At 37.7% G+C, this 25272-nt stretch overlaps 1 protein-coding gene across 1 annotated transcript; it reads left to right on the top strand.

The window, feature by feature from the left end:
* Window positions 1–735: 735 nt before the first annotated feature.
* RP1 (RP1 axonemal microtubule associated) lies at window positions 736–15560 on the top strand. Its single transcript, XM_019634067.1, has 4 exons — window positions 736–809; window positions 4780–5394; window positions 6151–6322; window positions 8259–15560. Exons 2-4 carry the CDS (start codon window positions 4792–4794, stop codon window positions 13898–13900), a joined length of 6417 nt encoding a protein of 2138 aa, XP_019489612.1. The 5' UTR covers window positions 736–809; window positions 4780–4791; the 3' UTR covers window positions 13901–15560.
* Window positions 15561–25272: the final 9712 nt, after the last annotated feature.

Genomic DNA, 25272 nt, shown 5'->3' with positions numbered 1-25272 from the left:
TAAAAAGCCCGATTAGGTGAGGTTTCTTCAAATCAGACTAGATGACAGAGAGCCATCAGAGGTAGCAGGTGTCATAAGGGGACTTCACGTGTGACAAAGTCCTGAAACATGTTCAAATCCCATCATGATTAAGCAAAGCAGTAGAAGAGTGCGGTGTATGCAGAAGCATAAAATTACTTCACTTCAATTTGTGCTTCCTCTCTCATTTGTCTTGTATTATGCCAAGTAGCCAAATTGTTTATACTTCCAGCCATTTTCATTAGAACTACACAGATGAGGTACTAAGGAGTGCTTAAATTAACAAAAAGGCTTAAGACCTTTTCTTTTTAATGACTACCACGAACAAATATTGGCTCAGGATTACTTATCAAAGAATGATAAAATGTCAAACTATTTCATTTTTGGCAGCATAACAATTTTTTCTCTTTAACATAAATAAATGAGGAGTTAAGGTTGTCTGGGAGAGAAATGTTTATGAATTGGCAAAGTGTTTTCTCCTGAGAATAACACTAGGTAAGCAAGATAATGCAAGGGAAACTCTAATTAGGAAGGTTTCAGAACTGTGGGACATTCTAGGAACTGGTTTGTTTCTGCCTATGGTTCCCTTTAAGGTGAATCCTCTGGTGATTAGCATCACCTTGGATTACATTAATTGGCTGTACTCAATCCATGAGTGGATATGCTAATAATAAATCCAAAGACATTAGTTTCTTCTCATGAAATGAGCATGTTACATATCCAGTAACCTTCATGTGAATTATCCAAACAACTTAAAACATTTTTCTTTAATAAGGAAGTTTCAAGTTCTGGTAAGTAAAAAATTATTTGAAATCTTTATTTTGAGAATACTCTGTGTTTAGCTAGTTGTACTTTATTTTCCATTTTATATCTAGATTACATATTTGTGTTCTATCTTTAACCATCAGAAATGAAGAAATATTGCTAATAATTATTACTTTTTACCCTATTATGCCAGAAACCTTCACAACATGCTGATATTGAAGTAGGAAGGAAATTTGGTGCCAGGAAATCAAGAAATTCTAGTGTATTTAAATACAAGTAAAGTTTTTTTCTGATTATGAAATCACTACTGATTAGAAAAATCTATGCAGTACACTAAAGAACAAGGAAGTTGCTTTTAATTCAACAATGCTGTGACTACCATAGGGGATGATTGCTGAATTTGTTTCTAAACACTCCCCCCCCCCATTCCTACTGCATAGAGTTATTATAATCTGTGAAATGAATTAATTTTTCTTGCCACATTAAATCTCTGAATTGCCACAGAACTAACATTATGAATATATATTTTTTCTTATTTCATTTTTACATCATTCTTCCTTCTGAATTGCCTGAATTCCTACTTCATGGAAGAAATTAAATTTAAAATTAGTGAAATGATGCATGTTCATTTTGTAAGCCTGTCATCTGTTTTGTCAAGTGAGTGGTGGAGAGAAGGTACAGCTCTCTTGGTAGAGGCAACTACTGTACTTAGCTCTGAGCAGCATAGATGACTGACACCAATGATGACACTGATAAGCATAACCATGGTTGAACCTAGGGAACCAAAGAGTGTTAAAAGTTTACTTAATCTTAAAAAGCAATACAAGTATTCATGATAGTTCCATCGTCTGACTTTAGGCTATGAAGAGATTGCAGAGAAGAGTGAAAGATATTGGTAGCAAGCTGTCAAGTCACTAGAAGCAAATTTCACTACAATTTAGGTTACAGGCAAGAGATTTTGTTAAGCAGGTCCTTTGCTACTTCTAGGGAAGTCAGCAGTGAGGCAATTGATAGGCCTTAAGATTCTACAGTTTCTCTTGTTACCTCTTTTCACCTCCACTTCTTTTCCTTCACACTAACCTCCTGGTGAATTAGACTGCTTTAGGTTACTTTGTTCCATAGCCCCTAAATGTATTACTGCCTTATCCCAACTTCAGAGGAGATAGAATAAGCATTATTTAAAATGTATGTAAAAAAAACATTTAAAAATTTCCATCCAAATTCTGATTAGTTTTTAAAGCTGATTAAGAAAGGTGCATAACTGAGTCAATACTGAATCTTCATCATATTCTATGGTATACACGCAATGCTCACCTTAACATAGGCTCTTAAACCTCACCTCCTTGTATGCAAAAATTTCAGCATTCTCTAAAACTTCCCCTGTGACTTCTAGGAGTTCCAAGAGATCTTGTTACATGCAATGAGTACCACACAAATTTGTATTTTTATTGTTTTTTCTACTACCTCCTCATCAAGGTGCTGGCAACCACCTTGCTGCTGGTACTTTCTCTGCAAATGCTCCTTCACTGCTGGGCATCTGGCATCTTCCCAGAGCATGGTACTTTCAGTTTCTTTCTTTCATGCATCAGGCTCAAAACCATTGCTCAGCGCTGGGCAGCAGTGGGATAGGGATAATGGGGGTCACCTCTTCCTTCCAATTATCCTAGCTTCCATGTGCTCCTTCCTAGTCCCAGCACAAAATCTCCTTATTCTATTTTAGTCACCACCATTCCGCTCCTCCGCCCCCAAGCAAATAAACCCAAACTCTTAGCCTATCAGCTTATATAACTGTGTTCCCAACATGATCACCAGGTTAACAGCTCTGCAAATAATGAGATCCAGACAGAAAACTATTGAAATTAAAAGCTTCGGTATGCACTTACATATAGAGATAATTTTACAAAATTAAGTGAAAAATGTATCTCAAACACTATTCATGTAAAATATTTTCAAACAAATGTGTAAGTAAACCAACCTAAAAAATATTTGGAGGCAAAGAATTCAGAAGTCTTTCATTTAAATGCTGAAGGAATTAATCTATCTTATAGTTGGTGAGGGCACAGAGATTAAGCAGCATGCCCAAGGTCAGACCACAGTTTTCCTTCAAGTTGCTGTTTTCCTGATTCTATTGCAAAGCTGGATTCCCCAGCTCCTGATGTGCACACTTGCTACAGTTGCCTTTATTGTCTTAAGTAGTATAATTACTTTAAATCCCTTGGGGAGGGAGAAGGAGAGACAAATTTAATTTCCAGGCTGATCTTTGAATTCATTTTCCTAAGTTACATATAAGTACAATTTAGAAATTATATTGGAGATATATAAAGAATCTCAGATAACAGTGTGTAAACATTTAGATAGGTGATTTGGGCCAGACTTATAGCTAATTTATAATGACAAACATGCCTTTTTCACCTGTATAATACTAATCACGTTTATTTAGTTCAATTTGTCTTCAAGGCTGCAGGGCATTCTTACTGTGTCAAAAGACATTAATAATTACATTGATTTAAAACAATAAAAAATAGCCATAATATGTTACAAATGAAAAACAAGCCCAGAACGAGATAGGCCCTTCCATAAGATGATTACTTGTCAGTCAGACTGGCTTTATTGGGAAGTGGAAGAGAAAAACGTCAGTGATTGGCTGAAAATGGCTCTGAAATTGTCTCGTGACAATTTCATTTTAGAACCACTAGTGGGAGCAGTACTCAGATGGCATCATTTTTAGCAGCCCGTAACAATGCTGTCATTGATTCAAAAAATATTTTAGTGCGGTTTGCCAAAGTAATATTAGTAGTGTGTTAAGTAATTCACCTGCATTCTCTAAAATCTGTAATGGAAACATCTTACACGATCTTAATATGGCCATTATTTAAGGATCTACGAAATACATTCCTTCTAGAATTTAATGTCAGGAAACAGTTTCCTCCAGCTGAACTCATTTGGTTCCATCCAACAGACAATTTGAACTTTATAAACTTTTCTTATTTCCCTCCTTTTCCTTGGCTGTCAGGACATGCAGAACTGGTTGCAAAATTCTCTTTTCTCATTGGATGGTTTCTGATTTGTCTTGTATTATTTTTTAATTATTTAATAGTACCTATTAATTTTAAAGATTCATAATATTTAGCAATTTTAAAAAAGCACAATTATTATCCATAGCTCCGCCATCCAGAGAAAACCACCATAAACACTGGGCTGTATATACTTTTGGACTTTTTCTGCTAGTATAATACATATGTACAAGTTGGACCTCAGTATCCATGAGGGTACTGGTTCCAGGAACCCCACAGACATGAAAATTCTGTGGATGTACAAGTCCCGTATGTTAAATGTCATAGTATTTGCACAAAATCTATGCACATCCTCCCATATACTTTAAATAATCTCTAGGTGATTGTACCTAATACAATGTAAATGCTATATAAATTGTTGTTACTATACTGTATTATTTACAGAATAATGACAAGGATAAAAGTCTGTACATGTTCATTCTAGATGCAGCCATTGTAGGTCTAACTACATAGTACCTGTAATTTTTTTTCTGAATATTTTCTATTTGTACTAGATTGAATCCATGGATACAGAAGGCTAATTGAATACACTGGCAATGGCATAGCATTTGGATTTTACAAACTGCTTTTTCACTTAGTGATAGGTCATGGTCATTTTTCTATGTTAGTAAGTACAGATCTATAAGGCCGTGTTTAATGGTTTCATTGTTTTCCATTGCATGGGTGTATGTATCGTAATTTACCTACCTAGTCACTTATTAGTGTCTTTAGGTTGTTTTATCTTTAAATTAGAAATACCTTATTTAACTTTTCATTTATGTCTTTTTATTGTCAGATTCTAAAATTTTTCTTTCAAAATAGGCAGATATAATGAATGAATAAATGAATGAATGAAATCCTAGGAATAGCCTTGCATTAGCATTATCATGTATTCTTTATGGTATTGTTATTTTGGAGATGAATAATATTCTTCCCTTTCTAGGTCTCGTCCAAAATGAGCGAAACCAGTTTTTCCATGATTCATCCAACTTCTTCCAAATGTCAATTTCCTTCCCCTCGTCACACAGGCATCACACATCCTGTTGTGGCCAAAAGGATCAGTTTCTACAAGAGTGGAGATCCGCAGTTTGGCGGGGTCAGAGTGGTAGTCAATCCTCGTTCCTTTAAGACATTTGATGCTTTGCTTGATAACTTGTCAAGGAAGGTTTCTCTACCCTTCGGGGTGAGGAATATCAGCACCCCTCGGGGAAGGCACAGCATCACGCGCCTAGAGGAGCTGGAGGACGGCGAGTCGTACCTGTGCTCCCATAGCAGGAAGATGCAGCCGGTGGATCTGGTTAAGGCCCGCTGGCGCCCACCGCCCTGGCGCAGCAGCGGGGCCATCAGCACGCATGCGCACCACCTCCCCGCCGCGCCTGTTCCCGGCATGCTGCACGCCTCGCGGCGACTTGTGGTTTTCAAGAATGGTAATCCGAAGGCAAAGCGCGTGGTCCTTCTGAGCAAGAGGGTCACCCAGACTTTTGAGGCCTTTCTGCAGCACGTGACAGAGGTCATGCAGTGCCGCGTGACCAAGCTGTACGCCACAGACGGAAGGAAGGTGAGCGTTCTGGAAGCGCCTCAGGGCTGAGCTCCGGTCCCGAGGGACAGCGGCGCTGGAGAGGGAAGGCTTTGCGCGCACATGCCTGTGTGTGCCTGTGTTACACCCTCGGAGGAGGTCGCTGGCTCACCTGGGTGGATGGTCCCTTTGTTCTGAAGTCAGAATCTGATGAGGCATTGGCCACGAGGAGCTCCTTTTTCCTCCTACGCTCCTCCCACCCCCTTCTGCCTTCCCTCAGCACCTAGTTATGTAATACGTTTGCAAGAGATTCTGAGCCCAACAATATTTCTTGAAAAGGAGTAGCCAAGAGTGCAATTCTGTTAGCTAGAGAAACCATGTTCCTGGGATCCTCGCTGAGGGTGGCAGGGGAGTTTCCCCTGCAGCTGCCAGTGTGTCCACAAGAGCTCACCTTCCTGGTCCTGGCGTGTCCACCAGGCACTTTGTCAGCTGGCTCAGGGTAGACATTTGGCTAGAGCTGGATACTTTGGTGGGGAAGGCAGAAATAGTACCTGTACCTTTTAAAGATTTCTTTAGTTTGACAAAAGACCCGGGTGTTGGTCTAACCCTGACCCCCGCACACTTTGGTATTTCGTTATTTTGTGTACACCGTAGATGCCTAAACAAATGCTTGGTGGTTATCTCTTTCTAGCCCAGGAGGTTATTGAATTGATTCAATCAGTTAAAACATTACTATATGGAAAGAACAAAACTTAATGTTGCTTATATAAGGATCATAACTCTTTGTTTTTTTCCTAGGTTCCCAGTCTCCAGGCTGTGCTTCTGAGCTCTGGAGCTGTGGTGGCAGCAGGAAGGGAACCATTTAAACCAGGAAATTATGACACCCCAAAATACTTGCTTCCTGCTAGATTACCAGGGATCTCTCATCGTGTGTACCCTCAGGGAAATACTATGTCAGAAAACAGAAAGAGTAAGTCACTTAAATATATGGCCTTTATATTTAGCTCTGAGATTTTTTTTTTTCAACAACAAAAAAATCCATGCTTAAATGACCTATTTTCTTTATCACAGAAAAGAAAAGAAAGGGATCAAAGCATTCTAAATTGAAATTGGTTACATTTATAGTTGGAAAGAATCACAGAGATTATCTCAATTTTTTTTAGATATTTCCAAATCAATTACTGACATCTGTTTGAATTGAATTGATAAGGTATGGTTTTTTTTGTTTGTTTTTGTTTGTTTGTTTTTCATATAATACCAAGATAAAACATCATTTCTTGATTTGGAGAGGAATTCTATGGAATATGTAAGTGGCAACTCTGGTAGTTGCAGAGTTTTGTCTAAATATCACCATGCAGCATTATAGCTGAGCTCAGTAGGTTAGTTGAGTGACTATATTTTTAAAAATTTCTAGCTACATATATGCTCTACTTACTGAAGTTATTCTAGTAAAAACCACAGGCCCTTAGATCTAGTTTTCATTTTTTTAAAGAAAAGGTTCATGTAGCCAATTCATGCTCATTAACAATAATCTATGTTGATAATTTCTTAAGCAATGCTGCACAATGTGGCATTATCTTTTGGATAGGGGAGGAGGAAGGCATCTTGATGCCTGCAAGTTTGGGATAGGCTGTAAATTCCCTATGCAGGCATGGAAAATCTAATGATTCATTGTGCACAGTATTTTAGCTCTATGCTAAAGTGTTGATTGCCATTTATACTTAAATTTTAGTTTTTATTTTATCTAGACATGGATTAATATGCACTTTAAGTAGTATAACTCCTCTACTTATTACTAAAGTGGGTGAAATTCATCTATTATTTATTTTGTCATATAGTTGTTTGGATATACTCAATAGATAATTGTTAATGTTTCTATTTCAAAGGCATTAGCTACTGAATATCTTATGCATATGTTAGTATTATTTTACCTTAGTCATTGTACTAAAATAATTTTATTATTTTGTGTTTGATATGGGTTGCTGAGTATGATTTTTGATAGCTGCAGGGAATCTGAGGGCTTCCTTTAGTTTTATTTTAAAAAATTATGAGTGAGACATTTTTATTTATAGTGTTGGTAAAAGTACAGAGCTTAATAGAAAATATTTCTAGGTTTATATTTTAAAAAATTAAAAGTATTTAATTGATGGCAAGCATGCCAAAATCTGTACAAATCACTAATAGGAATTAGATTGAGTGTAAGAAGCATGAGTGCCAAAATTATCTCTAGAGACACACATTATAAAGACAACTAGATATCTGGGTCTTATGTCTAGCTCTGTTCTCTTTTGTGCCCTATATTAAATCAAGTGCACTGATTATACAAATTAATGCTAAATTAATAATTTTATTTGATCAGTATAGCATTTTAAATAAATTATAAAAATGTTTTAGCTTTTGTAATGCTATAAATGCCTCTCTTGGATATGCACAGATGGGAAAATATATACCACCATAATTATTACTTGCTTTCTCAAATAGGTGAGCAGCACTTGGTTAGACTCCAATTTTAGTACTGGTAAACAAAATAAAAGAACAAAACTAAACACCACAAAAATCTAGTTTTACTAGAATTCTTAGCAATTTCTGCTTTATACTTTCCTTATTAAAATTGCCTTATGAAACTCAAAATTAAAATTCTATGAATCTCATTGAAGTAGAATTATAAGTTCCTTTTTAAAGAATAGTTTGTAAAGATGTATCAGATATTACAGTGAACTCAACTAACCAATGAATACATAGAGGCATGAAATTTAGAAAATAAGGTATTTTTCATGCTAATTATTTACTTTTTTCTTTTCTTCCTTTTTTGCTGCCTCTTCTATTGGATATATGTATATAAAACTTCTTTATCTTTCACATTATATTTTGATGTGGGTCATCTTTTACTCTTAAAATCTTGAAAGTGAGTGCACATGTGCCTTCGAGCCCAAGGTCCCAGATTTATTCTGCTTCATCTGACAAAATGCATAATAATGATTGCCACTCAGACCATTCTTTTGCTCCTGAAAATGACTTGGCCTTAGAAAAAAAGGATTCTCAGAATTTATTGATATATCCTTCCAAAGATGATATTGAGAAATCAATTATTTTTAATCAAGATGGCACCATGACAGTTGAGATGAAAGTTCGATTCAAGATAAAAGAAGAGGAAACAGTAAAATGGACAACCAGTGTCAGTAGAGCTGGTCTTTCTAATAATGATGAAAAGAGTGAGCTCAGCAGTTTTCCAGGAAGAACAGATGGCCTGTCATCTGGTTTAAAGATTGCAGCATGTTCATTGTCTGCAGATGTCGTACCTCTGGAGAAAGGCAATATTCAAGAGGGCAGTTTGGCAGAGGAGATAAACACTAAAATGACAGATCAAGAGGCTGAAACTTGCAGTTCTTCTAGGTGGGAGAATGCTGCTATGGACACAAATGCTATCCATGGAACTCAGGATCAAGTGAAGCATCATTTTTACAGGCCCCCTACACCTGGACCAAAGAGAGTAAGACAAAAGAAATCTGTGATAGGGAGTGTGACCTTAGTATCTGAAACTGAAGTTCAAGAGAAAATGATTGGACAGTTTTCCTATAATGAAGAAAGGAAAGATGGGGAAAACAAATCTGAGTATCACATGTTTACACATTCTTGCAGTAAAATGTCATCAGTATCTAACAAACCAGTACTTGTTCAGAGAGATAACAATGAACAGATGGAGTTATCTTTAGAAAGAAAAAAGGAAAGCAGACAACTCAAGTCAAATGCAATAAGTGCTGGTGTTGTAGAAATTACAAATCAGAAGATGTTAGACATGTCCCATAATAATGCCTTGCCACATACTATATTAGAAAACTTAATTGTGGAGGATGGTATAGTTGATAGTGTAACACCAGAAAACAAAACTAGTATCAAGAACTTAAGAACTTATAGTAATACTAATGATAGGTTCTGTCCTAGTTTAGCAGATGCAATTCATTCTTCAAGTCACAACTCTGGAACTGGCAAAACTATTTCTGAGACCCCAGCTTCAGTAGGATCCTCTACTCTCACCACAAGAATTGACAGACGAATAAATGAATTTGCTCAATGTAGTTTAACAAAATTTCCAGAAAATGAAAAGCAGATTTCATCATCTGCCAGCAAAAAGAAGATGAAATCTCAGCAGCAAGTGATAAATTATAGTCATCAGGATGGGGATATTGCAACTAAAGGAATCTCCCATAAGATTAAGAGAATAAACACAAGAGGTAGAATAGCACAGAAAACCATATTGCAAGATTCACACAGTCCCATTAAAGGAGGGTTACTTTGTGAGGAAGATCTCCATGCAAATGATTTGGTAATTGAAGCAAATTATTTTTGTTCCAAAAGTAATCTCAATTCTGTGAATTCAACAAATATGCAAAATCCTAAGGTTCAAGGACTTTTAACTAAAAGGAAATCCAGATCACTAAACAAAGTAAGCTTAGGAGGACCTACAAAAAGAGAATTTGGTCAAGGAGATAAAGTATTTCCCCATAATGAATTCAGATATTGCAAAAATACTTCTGAAAATAAAAATTTATTTCATGTGCTTAACTTTCTTGAGCAAAAACCCGGTGCTTTTTGTGGATCACAGGCTCAAGCAGAAATAGCATGTTGGTATTTGAGAGGAATGACAAAGAAGAGTTTAGTTTCAAAAGTTAATAATTCACACATAACTTTAAAAAGCCAGAAAAAACAAAAAGCGGGTAAGTTGAAATCAGGTACTATTGTAAGTAAACAACATGTTACAACCAGGGCAAATTCCTTGCCTTCTTTGAAAAAAGCCATTTTTCCTGAGGATATTACCCATCATTCAGTTCAAAATTATATACAGAGATGGTTGCAGAACATAAATCCACATTCAACTTTGCATCCTAGAAAATCAGTTCCAATATGCAAAAAGGAAAGGAATGTGGTAAGTTGTAACAATGGTTTTCCAGGAAATAATTCCCACGCAAGTTCTGAAAAAGGAAATAATTTTGTCATGGAAAGTAATAAGCACATAACTAAAAATGCCAGTTTGATAGGAGATAATCTAGGTAAAGAGGTAGGTAAATCTTTTGACAAAAACAACATTGAAGAACTTAATAGAGATCTCTACAAGAGCCAGGCTGAATCTCAGAGTGATGCTTACTTGCTTTCCCTGCATGAATGTTGTACTTTGTCACAGTCAGCTATTGATAATCATAATACTAAAAGTCAGGTATCTGTTGAAAAGTTAGGACCAGAGGTAAGTCTTGTTTACCCAGAAATAAACGTAGCTACAAAAGGGCAAAGTGTAGATGCTGCCATTCAAGTAGATCCAATGGAAGAGGCCACTCCAAAAGATCTGTTACCAGTTCTATTGCTTCGCCAACTGCAAGCTTTAGTTCCCAGTATTCACAAGACTCAGAATGGTGGTGTTCAAATGCCAGGTTCACTTGTAGATGTTCCCTTCCCTTCCCAAATATGTAATTCCTCCACTAATGTCCTTCTAGCTTGGCTCCTGGTGTTAAACCTAAAGGAAAGTATGAATAGCTTCTGTCAAGGTGATGCTCACAAGACTACCAAGAGAACTTCAGAAATACTTGCATTGTTGGAGGTTCTAAGGCATATTGCTATTACAGAGGAAGCTGATGACTTGAAGGCTGCTGTTGCCCATTTAGTGGAGTCAACTACAAATCCCTTTGGACTCACTGAGAGAGAACAAGACATGGTTCCTATAGGTCTCTCTGCAGATTGTTCCACTCTCAACATTCAGAGAGTTCTTAAGTGTAATGAAAATGAAAAAACACAGAAAATCTTCTCTTTAGGTGGAGGCTACTTTGCCAGTGAGGACTGTGCTCCTGAAGTCTATTTTTCAGAGATGACTTGCTCTCCATGTGAAATGTGCACTGTGAGTAAGATTTATCCTTCAAACGAGACTTGGAACCTCAGTGGCATTTTTTCCCCTAGTGATGGCTGTACCATTGATCAGACCTCTATGAATAAGGCTTGTTTCCTAGGAGAGGCCTGTTCACTTACTGATGCTGTGTCTTCCTATAAGACTTGTGCTCATGAGGAAAGCCATACCTATGAGACAGCTTGCCCAGTTGACGAGGCCTACATTCCCGTCAAAGACTGCAATACCAATGACTTTTTAAATTCTAGTGAAAACACATATACTGATAATATGGAATTGACTGAAGATTTAGAAAGAGTTGATAAAGTTCAGAAAGACCTACATATTTTGGCAGACCTTGAGTGTAAACATGACTTGAATATATTGCTGTCACACCAAAATAGCAATTTAAGCCACAATGGCTTTTTCCAAAATGCAACTCAAACAGAATTTGATAAGGAACACAGTTTTCTAGATGAATTTGAAAATTGTTCATTAAAGAAATTTCAGGCAAAAAATGCATATACATCCTTTGATAAGGAAGAATCAAAGACTTCTGAAGAACCAGGCTCAGTAACCAACAGTATGACATCAAGTGAAAAAACCATTTCAGAGTTGGAATCGTTTGAAGAATTAGAAAAGCAAGACATTGATTTCTTTAATACAAAGGTAAATACAGGAAAGCAAGTCACTAAAGAATTGATCCAAAAAGATTTAGAGGCTAGTAAAAATTTGGGCTTTATAGAAATCTCTAGCAGGAACATGACAGAAGAAGAAAGGAAGAATAGTGTAATTTGTGAGACAATCAGTGGGAGGTTGGCAGCACCATCACCTTTACTGTTTTGCTATGGTTCTAAGCAAAACACTGAAAAGGAGCTCAATGAAGAAGAAACTAAAATGAGAGTGAAAATGATGGTGAAAAGCATGGAAATTGGGAGTTGTTCAGAGTCCCCTCTTGATTTTAAAAACTTCAGAAGACCAGTGACTTCTGATTGGTCAGACTATAGACAAGACAGTGATAATGATCAGCCATATAAGACATCCAGCGATGGCCACAAAGATGGTGATGAGGAGCTTGCCCAAGAGAAAGAATGCAATAAAGGATTTGTTGAAAGGGCAATAGAAAAACTTTATGGTAAAGTGGAGATTGTTAAGCCATCTTATTTCCCTGGGTCTATACACAGATCTCAGTTTTGTCCTTATAATTCTATGGAAGCTCAGTGTGCTAGAAATGTAGGTCTTTATGATTCTGAAGGTCAATCATGTGGCTCTTCTGAACAGGTATCTAGTGGTTCATCTATGTTGCAGAAATTTCAGGAGGAAAGACAAGATAAATGTGACTTTAGTGGCATGAGGGCCAATTTTCATGGGGGAGACATTTTAGAACATAGTTCAAAACAAAATGATCATAACAGAATCTTCAGGGACACAGAGGAAGGTGTACTGATTGACAAAGGCAAGTGGCTCCTGAAAGAAAATCATTTGCTAAGAGTCTCATCTCCTGAAAATTCTGGCATATGTGGCAATGCAGACACTGCATCACTGGATACTCTACTTGATGATAACAGCAATGAGGTACTATATTCCCATCTTGGAAATTTGGCCCCAAGCCCAAACATGGCTGATCTATCCTCTTCAGAATTGGAGGAACTGACTCAACCCCTTGAACTGAAATGCAGTTATTTTAACATGCCTCATTGTAGTGACTCTGAGCCTTTTCAAGAGGATTTGCTAGATGTTCAAAATGAAACATGTGCCAAGGAGAAAATACCAAATCACCATGCAGAGGAGAAAGGTAATCATAGGTTAGAAAGAGTATGCACATCTGTCACTCATGTCTTTACAACTGCTGCCAACAAAATCCATCCTGTCTCTGATGATACTATTAAAAACCAACCATTGCCTGGAAATAATATTCATGGTGCACTTCAGGAAGGTGACTCTTTGGATAAACTCTATGCTATTTGTGGTCAACATTGCCCAATACTAACAACTATTATCCAACCTATAAATGAGGAAGACCGAGGATATGCATATTGCAAAGACTCTGATATTGAAAATTTCTTGGGCCTTCATTTATGGATGAAAATTCACCCATATTTATTACAGTCAAACAAAACTATGTTCAGAGATGAGAACAATAAAGCATTTATTGATAATTCCATCAGCAATACATTCGATCAACTTTATTTCAATAAAACATTTGACTTGATAGGTAAAAGAAGAAAATTTAAAAAAGTTAACTTCTGGGACTCAGAGGAAGAAAATAATTTAAAGAAATTTCAGCTATATTTAATGAAAAGGTTTTGTATGAATTTCTTGCACAAATCATTGTTAGTTGTGGATTATGTGAGCTCAAATAAACAAGACTCCAGCAATGAAACAAATGAAATCATTGAAGTAGTTGATGAGAATAACAACTTATTAAACAACAGATTCCAGAACTCAAGGACAAATCTCAATCAAGTAATAAGAGAATATATCAACTATGATTTCTCCTTTGAAATGCATGGTCAAGCCTGCCTATTCTGCCAAGTTGAGACATCCTTAAGTATTAACAACAGAAATGTATTAAAAATATTTTATGTTTTTGAGGATGAGAATCTTTTGATTTGGGAAGAGAAAAACCAATTAAACTTAACCAATTTTGAAAGCAGTGATGAACAGGAAAATTTATAATTTCAATATCAGCACAGCCTTTCTTTGTCACGCATTTTTTTCCCTCATAAGATTAAGCAAATGGGATGGAGATGGACTAGAGATAACCCAAGAGTTTCCCACTTCTTCAAAATGAACTTACCCTAGAAAGCTTGCCCTTTGATAATCTGATTTGACTTTCATCATTCCTCTGTTCTTCATTTTTCCAACAATTACAGACTCGGTTTGTATTCTATTATTTTGGAAGTCTCTATTTGTTTTTTTCCTGATAATATTAATATATAATTTCTTTTATCTGTGACTTTTCTCTTAGGACATCATAAATGCCCTAAGGACAGGAATTATATCCTTTTTCTTCTTTTTTGTGTTGTCAACTCAGTGCAAAATGTATATTGAATGCATTGTTGAATAAATAGAATAGACATAGCCTTAAAGTACTTTATTAACTTTACTGATTTGATAAAGGTATGATTGTAAGATCTCCACAATCATCTCATAAGTTTCTTGTGCCAAATGTGTTCAATCTAGTTTTCCTCAGAACATCTGTTAAATGAACTTGCATTTACTTGTACCAAAATAACAAATTTGGTATGAAGAAACTAAAATATGATTACATAAATAATACCTTTGGTTTTAGTTCATCATGAGTCAAATCCATGAAAAATTATGAATTGCTATTTATTTCACCAGATGAAGACTACCTCTACATAGAGTATGCTTTTCCTACATTAAATGATATACTCTTCTAATTGAAACATGGACGTTGTAATGTTATTTAAGCTCCTGTAATGAGCAATGAATACTTTTGGTGAAATGAAAGGGCTAAAATTGTGGAGAAATAACAGAAAGGGGAGAAGAGTTCATGTTAATTTTGTGTCTACTGTACCCATATATGAGGGACTACAATAGTCCTAGATTTATTATATGCAGTCATTCCTTATAAAGACAATGTTTGACTTTGTTACTACCTTTTAGCAGATGAGAGAACCTAGAAGCAGGGAACCAGCATACTTTTGTCAGTGGTTCACAATAGGTGTCTGTCAGGATTAGTACCCGTCATTCATGCTTGAAAATCAATGCTTTTTTTACTACATCTTTTTTTTTCCACATGAGGAAGGAGGCATAAAATGTTTAAAAATTATGTAGCATTCTCCCTAGAGCAGAGAGATAAGGAAATTAATTTTCTTTTCAATTTGGAAAGAGTGTGATATATAGATATATCAAGGAGATTGGGAAAATCATAACAACTAGGAGTTTTTAGAAAACATGGCATGGCAGCATATAATTTTTAGTAATACTATATCAAACAGTGTCCTAGGTGGTCCAAATGATACTGGGAAAAAGAAATTGAGAATGATGACTGTGTAATGTATGTCTTACTTAAAATACACGTGTTCATATGCATTGAATTCAAACCACATCTTATTCATGGTTATAGCCCAGATCTAGCATATTTCTTGGGACATGGTAAACACCTAGTAAAAGTGTGTTGAATGGATAAGAAATGCGTTTTCTTTATGTCTTATTAACTTTGGATCCATACATGTAGAAGTATATGCAAAAACGATGAAGGATAGAACTAAGTTTCTTGTATTTTATGAAGCAATATATATTACATTGTATTTATTTTGACAGTAGTAGTATTTTATATTAATTGTAGATATACAGCATAGTGGTTAGACATTTATATAATTTAAAACGTGATCATGCTGACTAGTCTAGTACCCACCTGGCACTGTTCATAATAATTATTACCATATTATTGACTATATTCTCTAGGTTTTACTTTACATCCCTATGACTATTTTGTAACTACCAATTTGTATTAATATTTCTTAATCCCTTCACCTTTTTCACCCTGCCCCCAACCCCCTCCCATCTATCACCCCAATAAATCTAGTACCCATCTGACACCAGACATAATTATTACAATATGATTGATTATATTCCTTTTGCTATACCTACATCCCCGTGACTACTGTGTAACAACCAATTTGTACTTCTTAATCCCTTTCCCCTTTTACTCACCTCCAAACCTCCTCCCATGTGGCAACCATCAAAATGTTCTCTGTATCTATGAGTTTCTTTCTGTTTTTTTAAAATTAAAATTATTGAGGTGACATTGGTCAACAAAACTACATAGGTTTTAAGTGTACAATTCTATAGTACATCATCTACATATTGTATTATGTGTTCACCACTCAGAGTCAATTCTCCTTCCTTCACCATATATTTGACCCCCTTTACCCTCTAAATTCTAGTACTTCCCAGGTAGAGTAATCATGCTTGTAGGCCCTTGCTTTTCATCACTTCGAATATTTCCTGCCAATCCTCTTTTGGCCTGCAAAATTTCTGTTGAGAAATCAGCTGACAGTCTTATGGAAGCTCCCTTGTAGGTAACTAACTGCTTTTATTTTGCTGCTTTTAAAATACTTTCATTGTCTTTAACCTTTGGCATTTTAATTATGATGTGTCTTGGTGCGGGCCTCCTTGGGTTCATCTTGTTTGGGACTCTCTGTGCTTCCTAGCCTGTATATCTATTTCCTTCATCAGGTAGGGAAGTTTTCCACCATTATTCAAATAGGTTTTTATTTCCATGGTTTCTCTCTTCTCCTTCTGTTACCCCTGTAATGCTAATGTAGGTAAACTTGATGTTGTCCCAGAGGCACCCCAGACTCTCCTCACTTTTTTGGATTCTTTTTTTCTGTTCTGATTGGATGTTTTTTGTTACCTTATCTTCTGAATTGCTGATTAGATTATTTTCTTCATCTAATCTACTTTTGATTTCCTCTAATGTATTAATTCAAGTTATTGTTTTCTTCATTCTGACTGATTCTTTTTTATGTTTTCTATCTCCATTTTTGAAGTTCTCCCTGAGGTCATTGAGCATCCTTATAAGCAGTGTTTTGAACTCTGCTTCTGGTAGGTTGCTTGTGTCCCTTTTGTTTAGTTCTTTTTCTGGAGCTTTGCTCTATTCTTTTATTTAGGACACGTTTCTTTGGTTCCCCATATTTGCTGCCTCTCTGTGTTTGTTTCTATATATTAGGTAGGGCTGCTGTGCCTCCTTGTCTTAGTAGGGTGGCCTTCTGTAGGAGGTGTCCTGTGGGACCCAGTGGTGTAGTCTCTCTGGTCACAAGAACTGGGTGCTCCACGTGTATTCCTTATATGGGTTGTGTTTGCTCTCCTGTTGTAGTTGAGCCTTGATTGCTATATGCATGTCAATGGAGGGATGGACCCTCAGGCTGCTTGGTTGTGAGTACTGGCCTTGAATACGGTGGAGGCACTGTGATGCAAGGGCTGGCTCTACAGAGTAGGGTTAGCTCTCGTGGGGCTCTGGTGCCTGCCTAGTCTGCCCTTTGAGTGTGTTGTTTCTGGTGACAGCTGGTTGCTGCTCTGACTTGGTCTCAAGCTGGGCACCAGGTCTGCCAGTGCTGGGGCCTCCTGAGAGGGGACCTGCTGTAGACCAAGCTTAGCTGCAGCCTGTGCTATGCCCCGGGCCACCTGATATGAGCCACAAAGCACTCTGCAGATGGCCACCACCTGCACTGGGGTTAGAGGGTCTCAAGATGCCAATCTGTGAACTGAGGCTGGCCGTCACTAGTGCCTGGGTTAGTGCTACTCAGCCAGATTTATGGGATATTCCAAAGCCAGATGCTGCTCATTTGGGTTTTGTGAACCTTTTATAGAGATTTTATAAAGGTCTGCAGCGTGAGCTGAGACAGTTTGTTTTGTTTTTGTACTGAGAAGCCACTGAAGCGGCTTGGGTATGCCCAAAAGTTGGGTGGGTAGGGGTCTCTGGGAATCACTAGGGTGGGGCAGATGACAGGTAATAGCCAATTTGATGGAGACTCAGATATGGTGTCTGCCTGCATCTGCTTGCAGGGACTGGGGAGCGGTCAACAAAGAACCAATGTCTTCCACCAACTTCTCTGTCTTCCCATAGCTGACCTTCCAGCCCTCATCCTGAAGCCAGACAATTTAGTTCCTCCCTGTATGTCCCTGGCAGTTCTCAAGCCACTGCCCCAGTGCTGGAGCTCAGAGTGAATGAGTGATTAAATCCATGTACAGTCTTTTTAAGAGTGCCTGGGACTTCAGCCACCCCTGTCTCATTCAACTACAGTCTTCTCTGGTTTCACAGCCAGAAGTTATGGGGACTTCTCTCCCCAGCACTGGAACCCTGGGCTGTGGAGCCTGGTATGGGCTGGGACTGCTGCTCCTCCAGTGGGTACCTCTGCAGCTGAGATATCCCTCGTGATTTCTAATGGTCACATGTTGGTGTGGGGTCAGCCATTCCATGTCTCTGCTTCTCTTAACAGTCTCAAAGTGGCTACTGTAAGTCCGTAGTTGGAGGGCTTTGGTTCAGCTAGACTTCAGGTGGTCCTCAGTGATGGTTGTTCTGCAGTTTAGTTGCAATCGATGTAGTCCTGGGAGGAGTTGAGCACAACATTTATATACTCTGCCATCTTGAAAGCCTCAATCACCTTTAAAAATGTGAAAATGAGGTATTTTATTTCTTTTAAATATTCAAAGGCTGTTTTTACTTTCACAATGCTTGCATTACAAATCTTATAACACTGTGAAATTTAGAAGACTAAAACATTAGAGGAAATTTTTTACTATTACACAGATTTGGCTTTTGCTTTAGAGATTAAGTGCCTAAGAGCTGAGGAAGGGATTTTATCCTATTGTGTTTAGGGGCATATACCTGAGTTCAGGTATCGTGGATCCCAAGGTGGAGAGATGCAATTATCATTTATGTCCACCAGATGTCAGCTGTGCTATGCGCTACTAGGAGTGCAGGCACCCTCAGAGGGAGGGTTGAATGACTGAAGCGAGTTCCTCAAGTATTGGGACAGCCTCTGAGCTGTTTGCTTCTGCTTCAGAGAAAGCTGAGGACTCAACTGTGGAGGCACTACCCAAGTCTTAAACCCAGAAGGTGTAGTAGCAGTATTAAAAATTAAAGGAGATATAATGCTAGTAGCAAGGAGCTGAAGTTCAAAAGTAGAGGGAATATGAAGAAAAATGCCTGCTGTTAAAATCATCATTGATGATCTCAAGGAAAGCTGAATTCAGGAAGAGTGGGAGAAAACAAAAATCCTAACTTATGTTGAAACAAAGTTAATGAGTTATTGACTCAGTGGGTAGGAATGATTTTTAAATGAAGCTTTCAGATATTGTACCTCTTAACTTTTCAGTGACACAAAATACACATCCCATCTTCAAGATTTAAATTGAGGTATTGAAGCTACTTTCCATGTTTGTAGTACTAATTTCGGTAGTTTCCTCATCTATAAAATAGGGTTACCACTTTAAAGTTCTTATGAGAAGCTACCATGGTAAGACTGTTGTGAGAGGTTCACTTGAGAGAAAATTAGAAGGCTCTTAACACAGAGCTTGCCACACAGTGCTGAATACATTTTAGCTATTTTAAAAAACTAGTCCTCATGATAAACCCCTCAGATGGGTAGTAGTATCTTTCATTTATTTGCAGGAGACTGAGGCTATAGGAGCCAGGAAAGAAGCACTTTTACTTCCATGTCTATACAGGCATACCTCATTTTATTGTGCTTCACAGATACTGTATTTTATACTAATCGAAGGTTTGTAGCAACCCTGTGTTGAGCAAGTCTATCAATGCCACTTTTCCAATAGGCTCAGATAATTGTTAGCATTTTTTAGCAATAAGGTATTTTTAAATTAAGGTGTGTACATTTAAAAAAAAACTTGATTGGGGAACAATGTGTTTTTTCCAGGACTCATTGGCTCCAAGTCAAGTTGTCGTCCTTCAACCTTAGTTGTGGAAGGCACAGCTCAGTTCCAAGTCTAGTTGCCGTTTTCAATCTAGTTGTGGGGGGCACAGCCCACCACCCCACGTGGGAGTCGAACCGGCAACCAACTGAGCCATCTGGCCACCCACCAACAGCTTAGCTGAAGTCATTGTCTTCAATCTAGTTATGGAGGGCACAGCTCACTAGCCCATGTGGGAATCGAACCAGCAACCCTGTTGCTCAGAGCATGTGCTCTAGCCAACTGAGCAACCTGGCTGCCCCTCTACATTGTTTTTTGAGACATAATGTTATCTTACACTTAATAGACTACAGTATAGTGTTATATGCACTGGGGAAAAATTGTGTGAATCACTTTATTATGATAATTTACTTTATTGCAGTAGTCTGGAACCAAATCTGCAATATCTCCAAGGTATTTCTATATTTAATCCTCACAGATATCCCTGAGTTTTGTGGATATGCTGTATACAGATCTGCCTTGAAAACATAAAAAGACTTTGTATTCCCTGTTTATTGAGGCTAACTGGGGTTCTGTAACTTCTCAGATAGCATAGTAAATCAAAATTATTTTAATCCAAAGTACAGTACTTTTTACATACAAATATAAAATGAACACATGCCAAATATTTTATTTAACACTTTAACTAGGGAATTATGGCTTCCAAGGAGAATATAAAATATCACAGAGAGGATCCAAGGTGGCAGAATAGATAAACATTGTGGTTGCCTCCTCCCATGACTACATTAAGATTACAACTAAATTATAGAAAAATCAACCCAGAGAACTATCTGGAGCCTAGCTAAACAGAAGTTTTATAACTAAGAATATAAAGAAGAAGACATGTTGAGACTGGTAGGAAGGGCGGAGACTCAAAACGGACTGCCCCCACACCCATGTGTGGCAGTTGAGAATTGGGAGGGATATCTTGGCTATAGAATTCCCTATAGAGGATCCAGGGACACTAGTCTCACACTGGGCCCCCCATCCTGGAGGACCGGTGCCAGGAAGAGCAGCCCCTCAATATCTGCCTGTGAAAAACTGAGGATTCCGACTGTCCAGGTGAGATGAAAGGCTGTGGGAAACCCATGCATCCTCTTAAAGTGCCTGCCCACAGACTTACTTCCAGGCACTCATCGTGGGCTCTGGCAGAGAGATGGTTACTCGGGAGGAGTCAGAGACATATAGGGACAGACTGAATTGTGTCGCTCCAGAGTGAGGACTGGAAAGTCACTCACCATTTTCTCTGTGTAGAATCCTACTCTTGTTCAGCTGGCAAGTCGATGCCATCTTTCCTGTGATGAGCACTACCCCACATAGCCAAATCTGAATCTGCATTGATCTGTTGAACTCTTCTCACTCCATCCTGGTGACGCCCAGGGACCTTGCCCCACCCAACTCACGCAATGCTGGAGTTACTTTCTCAGCCAGCAGCTAGCCCTGCCCATGTTGCACTCTTTCTTGCGCAAATCGTAGGGGTCTGTGGGACCCAGTCAGACAACAGCTGGCCTCGGTATGCTCTGAGGTTTTGTTGAGTAGCTCCAGGATTAGCACTGGCACCAAACCAGAATCTACATTAACTTGGTGAACATCACTTGTCCCACCCTGGTGTCTCCCTGAGACCCATCTCACCCAACTCGTTTACTGCAGGAGGCTGTATCAATGGCTGAACTTTACAGGAGCAGGCAGGTGAAAGCAAGCCTTGGGGTGCCTTGGACTTTTTGTGGAGGTACCTAAGGCTTGGTACTAGTGGTGATTGTCCTAGGTTCACAGTGTGGCCTTTCCCATATGCTACCAAGTCCAGCACAGGGAATGACCAACCGCAGATCACTTTATAGCTCCTACCAGGTAGTCCCAGGCCTGACACAGGCAGTGGCAGCTCTAGGCCTGCACCAGAGTTACTCCAGAGAGGCCCCAGAACCAACATACCCAGAGGTTGGCTTTAGACCACAATAGAGCAGCATCGAATTGGCCCCACAAGCAGCACACCCAAAGGACAGTCTCAGCAGCCACCAGAGCCTACTTGGGCAAATCCTGCTACATGGGGTAAGCCCCCCTCACAGCAATCCATAAGCTGTGGATGGGCAAAAATTCCTCAGCCAGTCAGTCTGAGGGTCAGTCCCACCCATTGATATGTAATAGCAATCAAGGCTCAACTATAACAGGAAGAAACACACAAAACACACAAAGGACACTCCAGGAGCACTTGGTGCAGGTGACCAGGGAGACTGCACCATGGGGCCCCACAGGGCATCTACTACATAAGGCCACCTGGCCAAGGCTGGGAGACGTAGCAGATCTACCTAATACATTAAAGAAACAGAGAGGCAGCCAAAATGAGGAAACAAAGAATTATGCCCCAAATGAAAGAACATGAGAAAACTCCAGAAAAAGAACTAAATGAAATGGAGCCAAGCAGCCTACCAGATACAGAGTTCAAAACACTGGTTATATGGATGCTTATTGAACTTAGGGGAAGAATAGATGAACTCAGTAAAAGCTTCAATATAGAGATAGTAAGCATGAAAAAGACATAGAGACTATAAAAAACCAGTCAGAAATGAAGAATACAGTAACTGAAGTGAAGAATGCAGTAGAAGGAATCGTCAACAGATTAGATGAAACAGAGGACTGACTCAACAATATGGAAGAAAAGGTAGCAGGCAAAAGAAAAAATAATTTTAAAAATTAGGATAGTTTAAGAGACCTCTGGGACAACATCAGGCATAACAGCATTCATATCACAGAGAAGAAGAAGAGAGAAAGCTAGGGATTGGAAACCTATTTGAAGAAATAATGACTGAAAATTTTCCTAACTTGGAGAAGGAAATAGACATATTAGTCCAGTAAATGCAGAGAATCACAAACAAGATGAATGCAAAAAGGTCCACACCAACACAGTATAATTAAAATGGCAAAGGTTAAAGACAAAGAGAATCCTAAAAGCAGCAAGAAAAAGGCAACTTGTTACTTACAAGGGAGCTCCCATAAGATGGTCAGCTGATTTCAAACAGAAACTTTGCAGGTGAGAAAGGATTGACATGAAGTATTCAAAGTGATGAAAACAAGAACCTATAACCAAGACTACTCTATCCAGCAATGCTATCATTTAAAATGGGTCAACAATAAGATGAATGAAGAAATCAAAAGAAACCTTGAGACAAATGTAAGTGAAAACACAGGTACTCCAAGTCTGTAGGACACAGTGAAAGTAGTCCTTGGAAGGAATTTCATAGCAATACAGGCCCACCTCAAAAAACAAGAAATATGTTAAACAATCTAACCATACACTTAAAGAACTAGGCAAAGAACAGAAAACAAAGCCCAAGGTGAGTACAAGGAAGGAAATAATAAAGATCAGAGCAGAAATAAACACAGTAGAGTTTAGAAAGAAATACAAAAGATCAATGAAAACAAGAGATGGTTATTTGGAAAGATAAACAAAAATGATAAACCTTTAACTAGATTCAATCAGAAAAAAAGAGAGAGAACCCAAATGAATAAAATCAAATGGAAGAGAAGTGACAACTGACACTACAGAAATACAAAGGACTATAAAAATATACTATGAACAATTGTATGCCAACAGATAGTGTCTGACCAAAATGGATAAATTCCTAGAAATGTACAATTTTACAAGACTGAAGCAAGAAGAAACAGAAAATCTGAAGTGACTGATTACTACAAATTACTAGCAATACAAATCAGTACCAACAACTCCCCAACAAACAAAAGTTCTAGACAGGATGGCTCCACAGGTGAATTTTAACAAACATTCAAAGAAGAATGAACACCTATTCTTCTCAAACTATTACAAAAACTCAGGAGAAGAGAAGGCTTTCAAGCTCATTTTATGAGGCCACCATTACCCTGATTTGAAAGCCAGACAAAGACATTACTAAAAGGAAAATTATAGGCTGCTATCACTGATGAACATAGATGGAAAAATACTCAAGAAAATATTAGCAAAAGGAATTTAGCAATACATTAAAAAGGCCATACACCATGATCAAGTGGGATTTATTGCTGGGATGCAAGGTTGTTTCACTATCTACAAATCAGTTAAAATGATATACTATGTAAGCAAAATGAAAGGTAAAAATCATAGGATCATATCCATAGATACAGAAAAAGCACTTGACAAAAATCCAGCATCCATTTGTGATAAAAAATCTCTGCAAAGTGGCAACAGAGGGGAATATACCTCAACAAAATAAGGGCCACATACAATAAACCCACAATTACCATCATTCTCAATGGGGAAAAGCTAAAAGTGTTTTCCTGAAAATCAGGAACAAGACAAAAATGCTGACGTTCACCACTTTTATTCAACATAATATTGGAAGTCCTAGCCACAGCAATCAGATAAGAAAAAGAAATAAAAGGCATGCAAATTGGAAAGAAAGAAGTAAAACTGTTGTTATTTACAAATGATGTGACAGCATATACAGATGCCAGCAAAAAACTATTGGAACCAATAAATGAATTCAGTAAAGTATCAGGATACAAAATTAATATTCAGATATTAGTTACATTTTTATACACCAATAATGAACTGTCAGAACTAGAAATTAAGAAAAGAATCCCATTGAATAGAGGGATCATGTCTCAACATAATAAAGGCCATATCTGATAAGCCCACAGCTAACATTGTATTCAGTGGGGAAAGGCTAAAACCTTTCTCTTTAAGATCAGGAACAAGACAAGGCTGTCCACTTTCACCACTTCTATTCAATATAGTTCTGGAAGTTCTAGCCACAACAGACAAGAAACTAAAATAAAAGACATCCAAATTGGAAAGGAGGAGGTAAAATTGTCATTATATGCAGATGACATGATACTAAATATAGAGAATCCCAAAGATTCCACCAAAAAACTGTTAGAACTGATAAATAAATTTAGTGAAGTAGCAGAATACAGAATTAATATCAGAAATCAGTTGCACTTATATACACCAATAATAAACTGTCAGAAGAAGAAGTCAAGAAATCAATCTCATTTACAATTGCTTCAAAAACAATTAAATACTTCAGAATAAATTTAAATAAAGCAAAAGACCTGTACACAGAAAATTATATGACACCGAAGAGAAATCAAAGAAGATACAAATAAATGGAAATACATACCATGTTCATGGATAGGAAGAATTAATATAGTTAAAATGCCAATACTACCTAAGGCAATACATAGATTCAATGCAATTCCTATCAAACTACCAATGACATTTTTCTGTGAAATAGAACATATAGTCCTAAAATTTATATGGAACCATGAAAGCCCCCGAATAGCCATGGAAATCTTGAGAAATAAGAACAAAGTGGCAGGTATCATGCTACCCAACATCAAATCATACTACAAGGCTGTAGTAATCAAAACAGTATGGTACTGGCATAAAAACAGACACATAGATCAATGGAACAGAATAGAAAGCCCAGGAATAAATCCATCTATATATGATCATTTAATTTATGACAATGAAAGCAGGAATTTATATTGGAGTAAAGATAGTCTATTTAATAAATGGTGCTGGGACAATTGGACTGACACATGCAAAAAAATGAAAATGGACCACCTACTTACACCATATACGAGAACAAATTCAAAAT

The sequence above is a fragment of the Hipposideros armiger genome, unplaced genomic scaffold, assembly GCF_001890085.2.
Source record: "Hipposideros armiger isolate ML-2016 unplaced genomic scaffold, ASM189008v1 scaffold_1487, whole genome shotgun sequence".
Taxonomy (NCBI): domain Eukaryota; kingdom Metazoa; phylum Chordata; class Mammalia; order Chiroptera; family Hipposideridae; genus Hipposideros; species Hipposideros armiger.
Note: the sequence above shows the minus strand (reverse complement) of the source record. Positions and strands in the feature narration are given on the sequence as shown.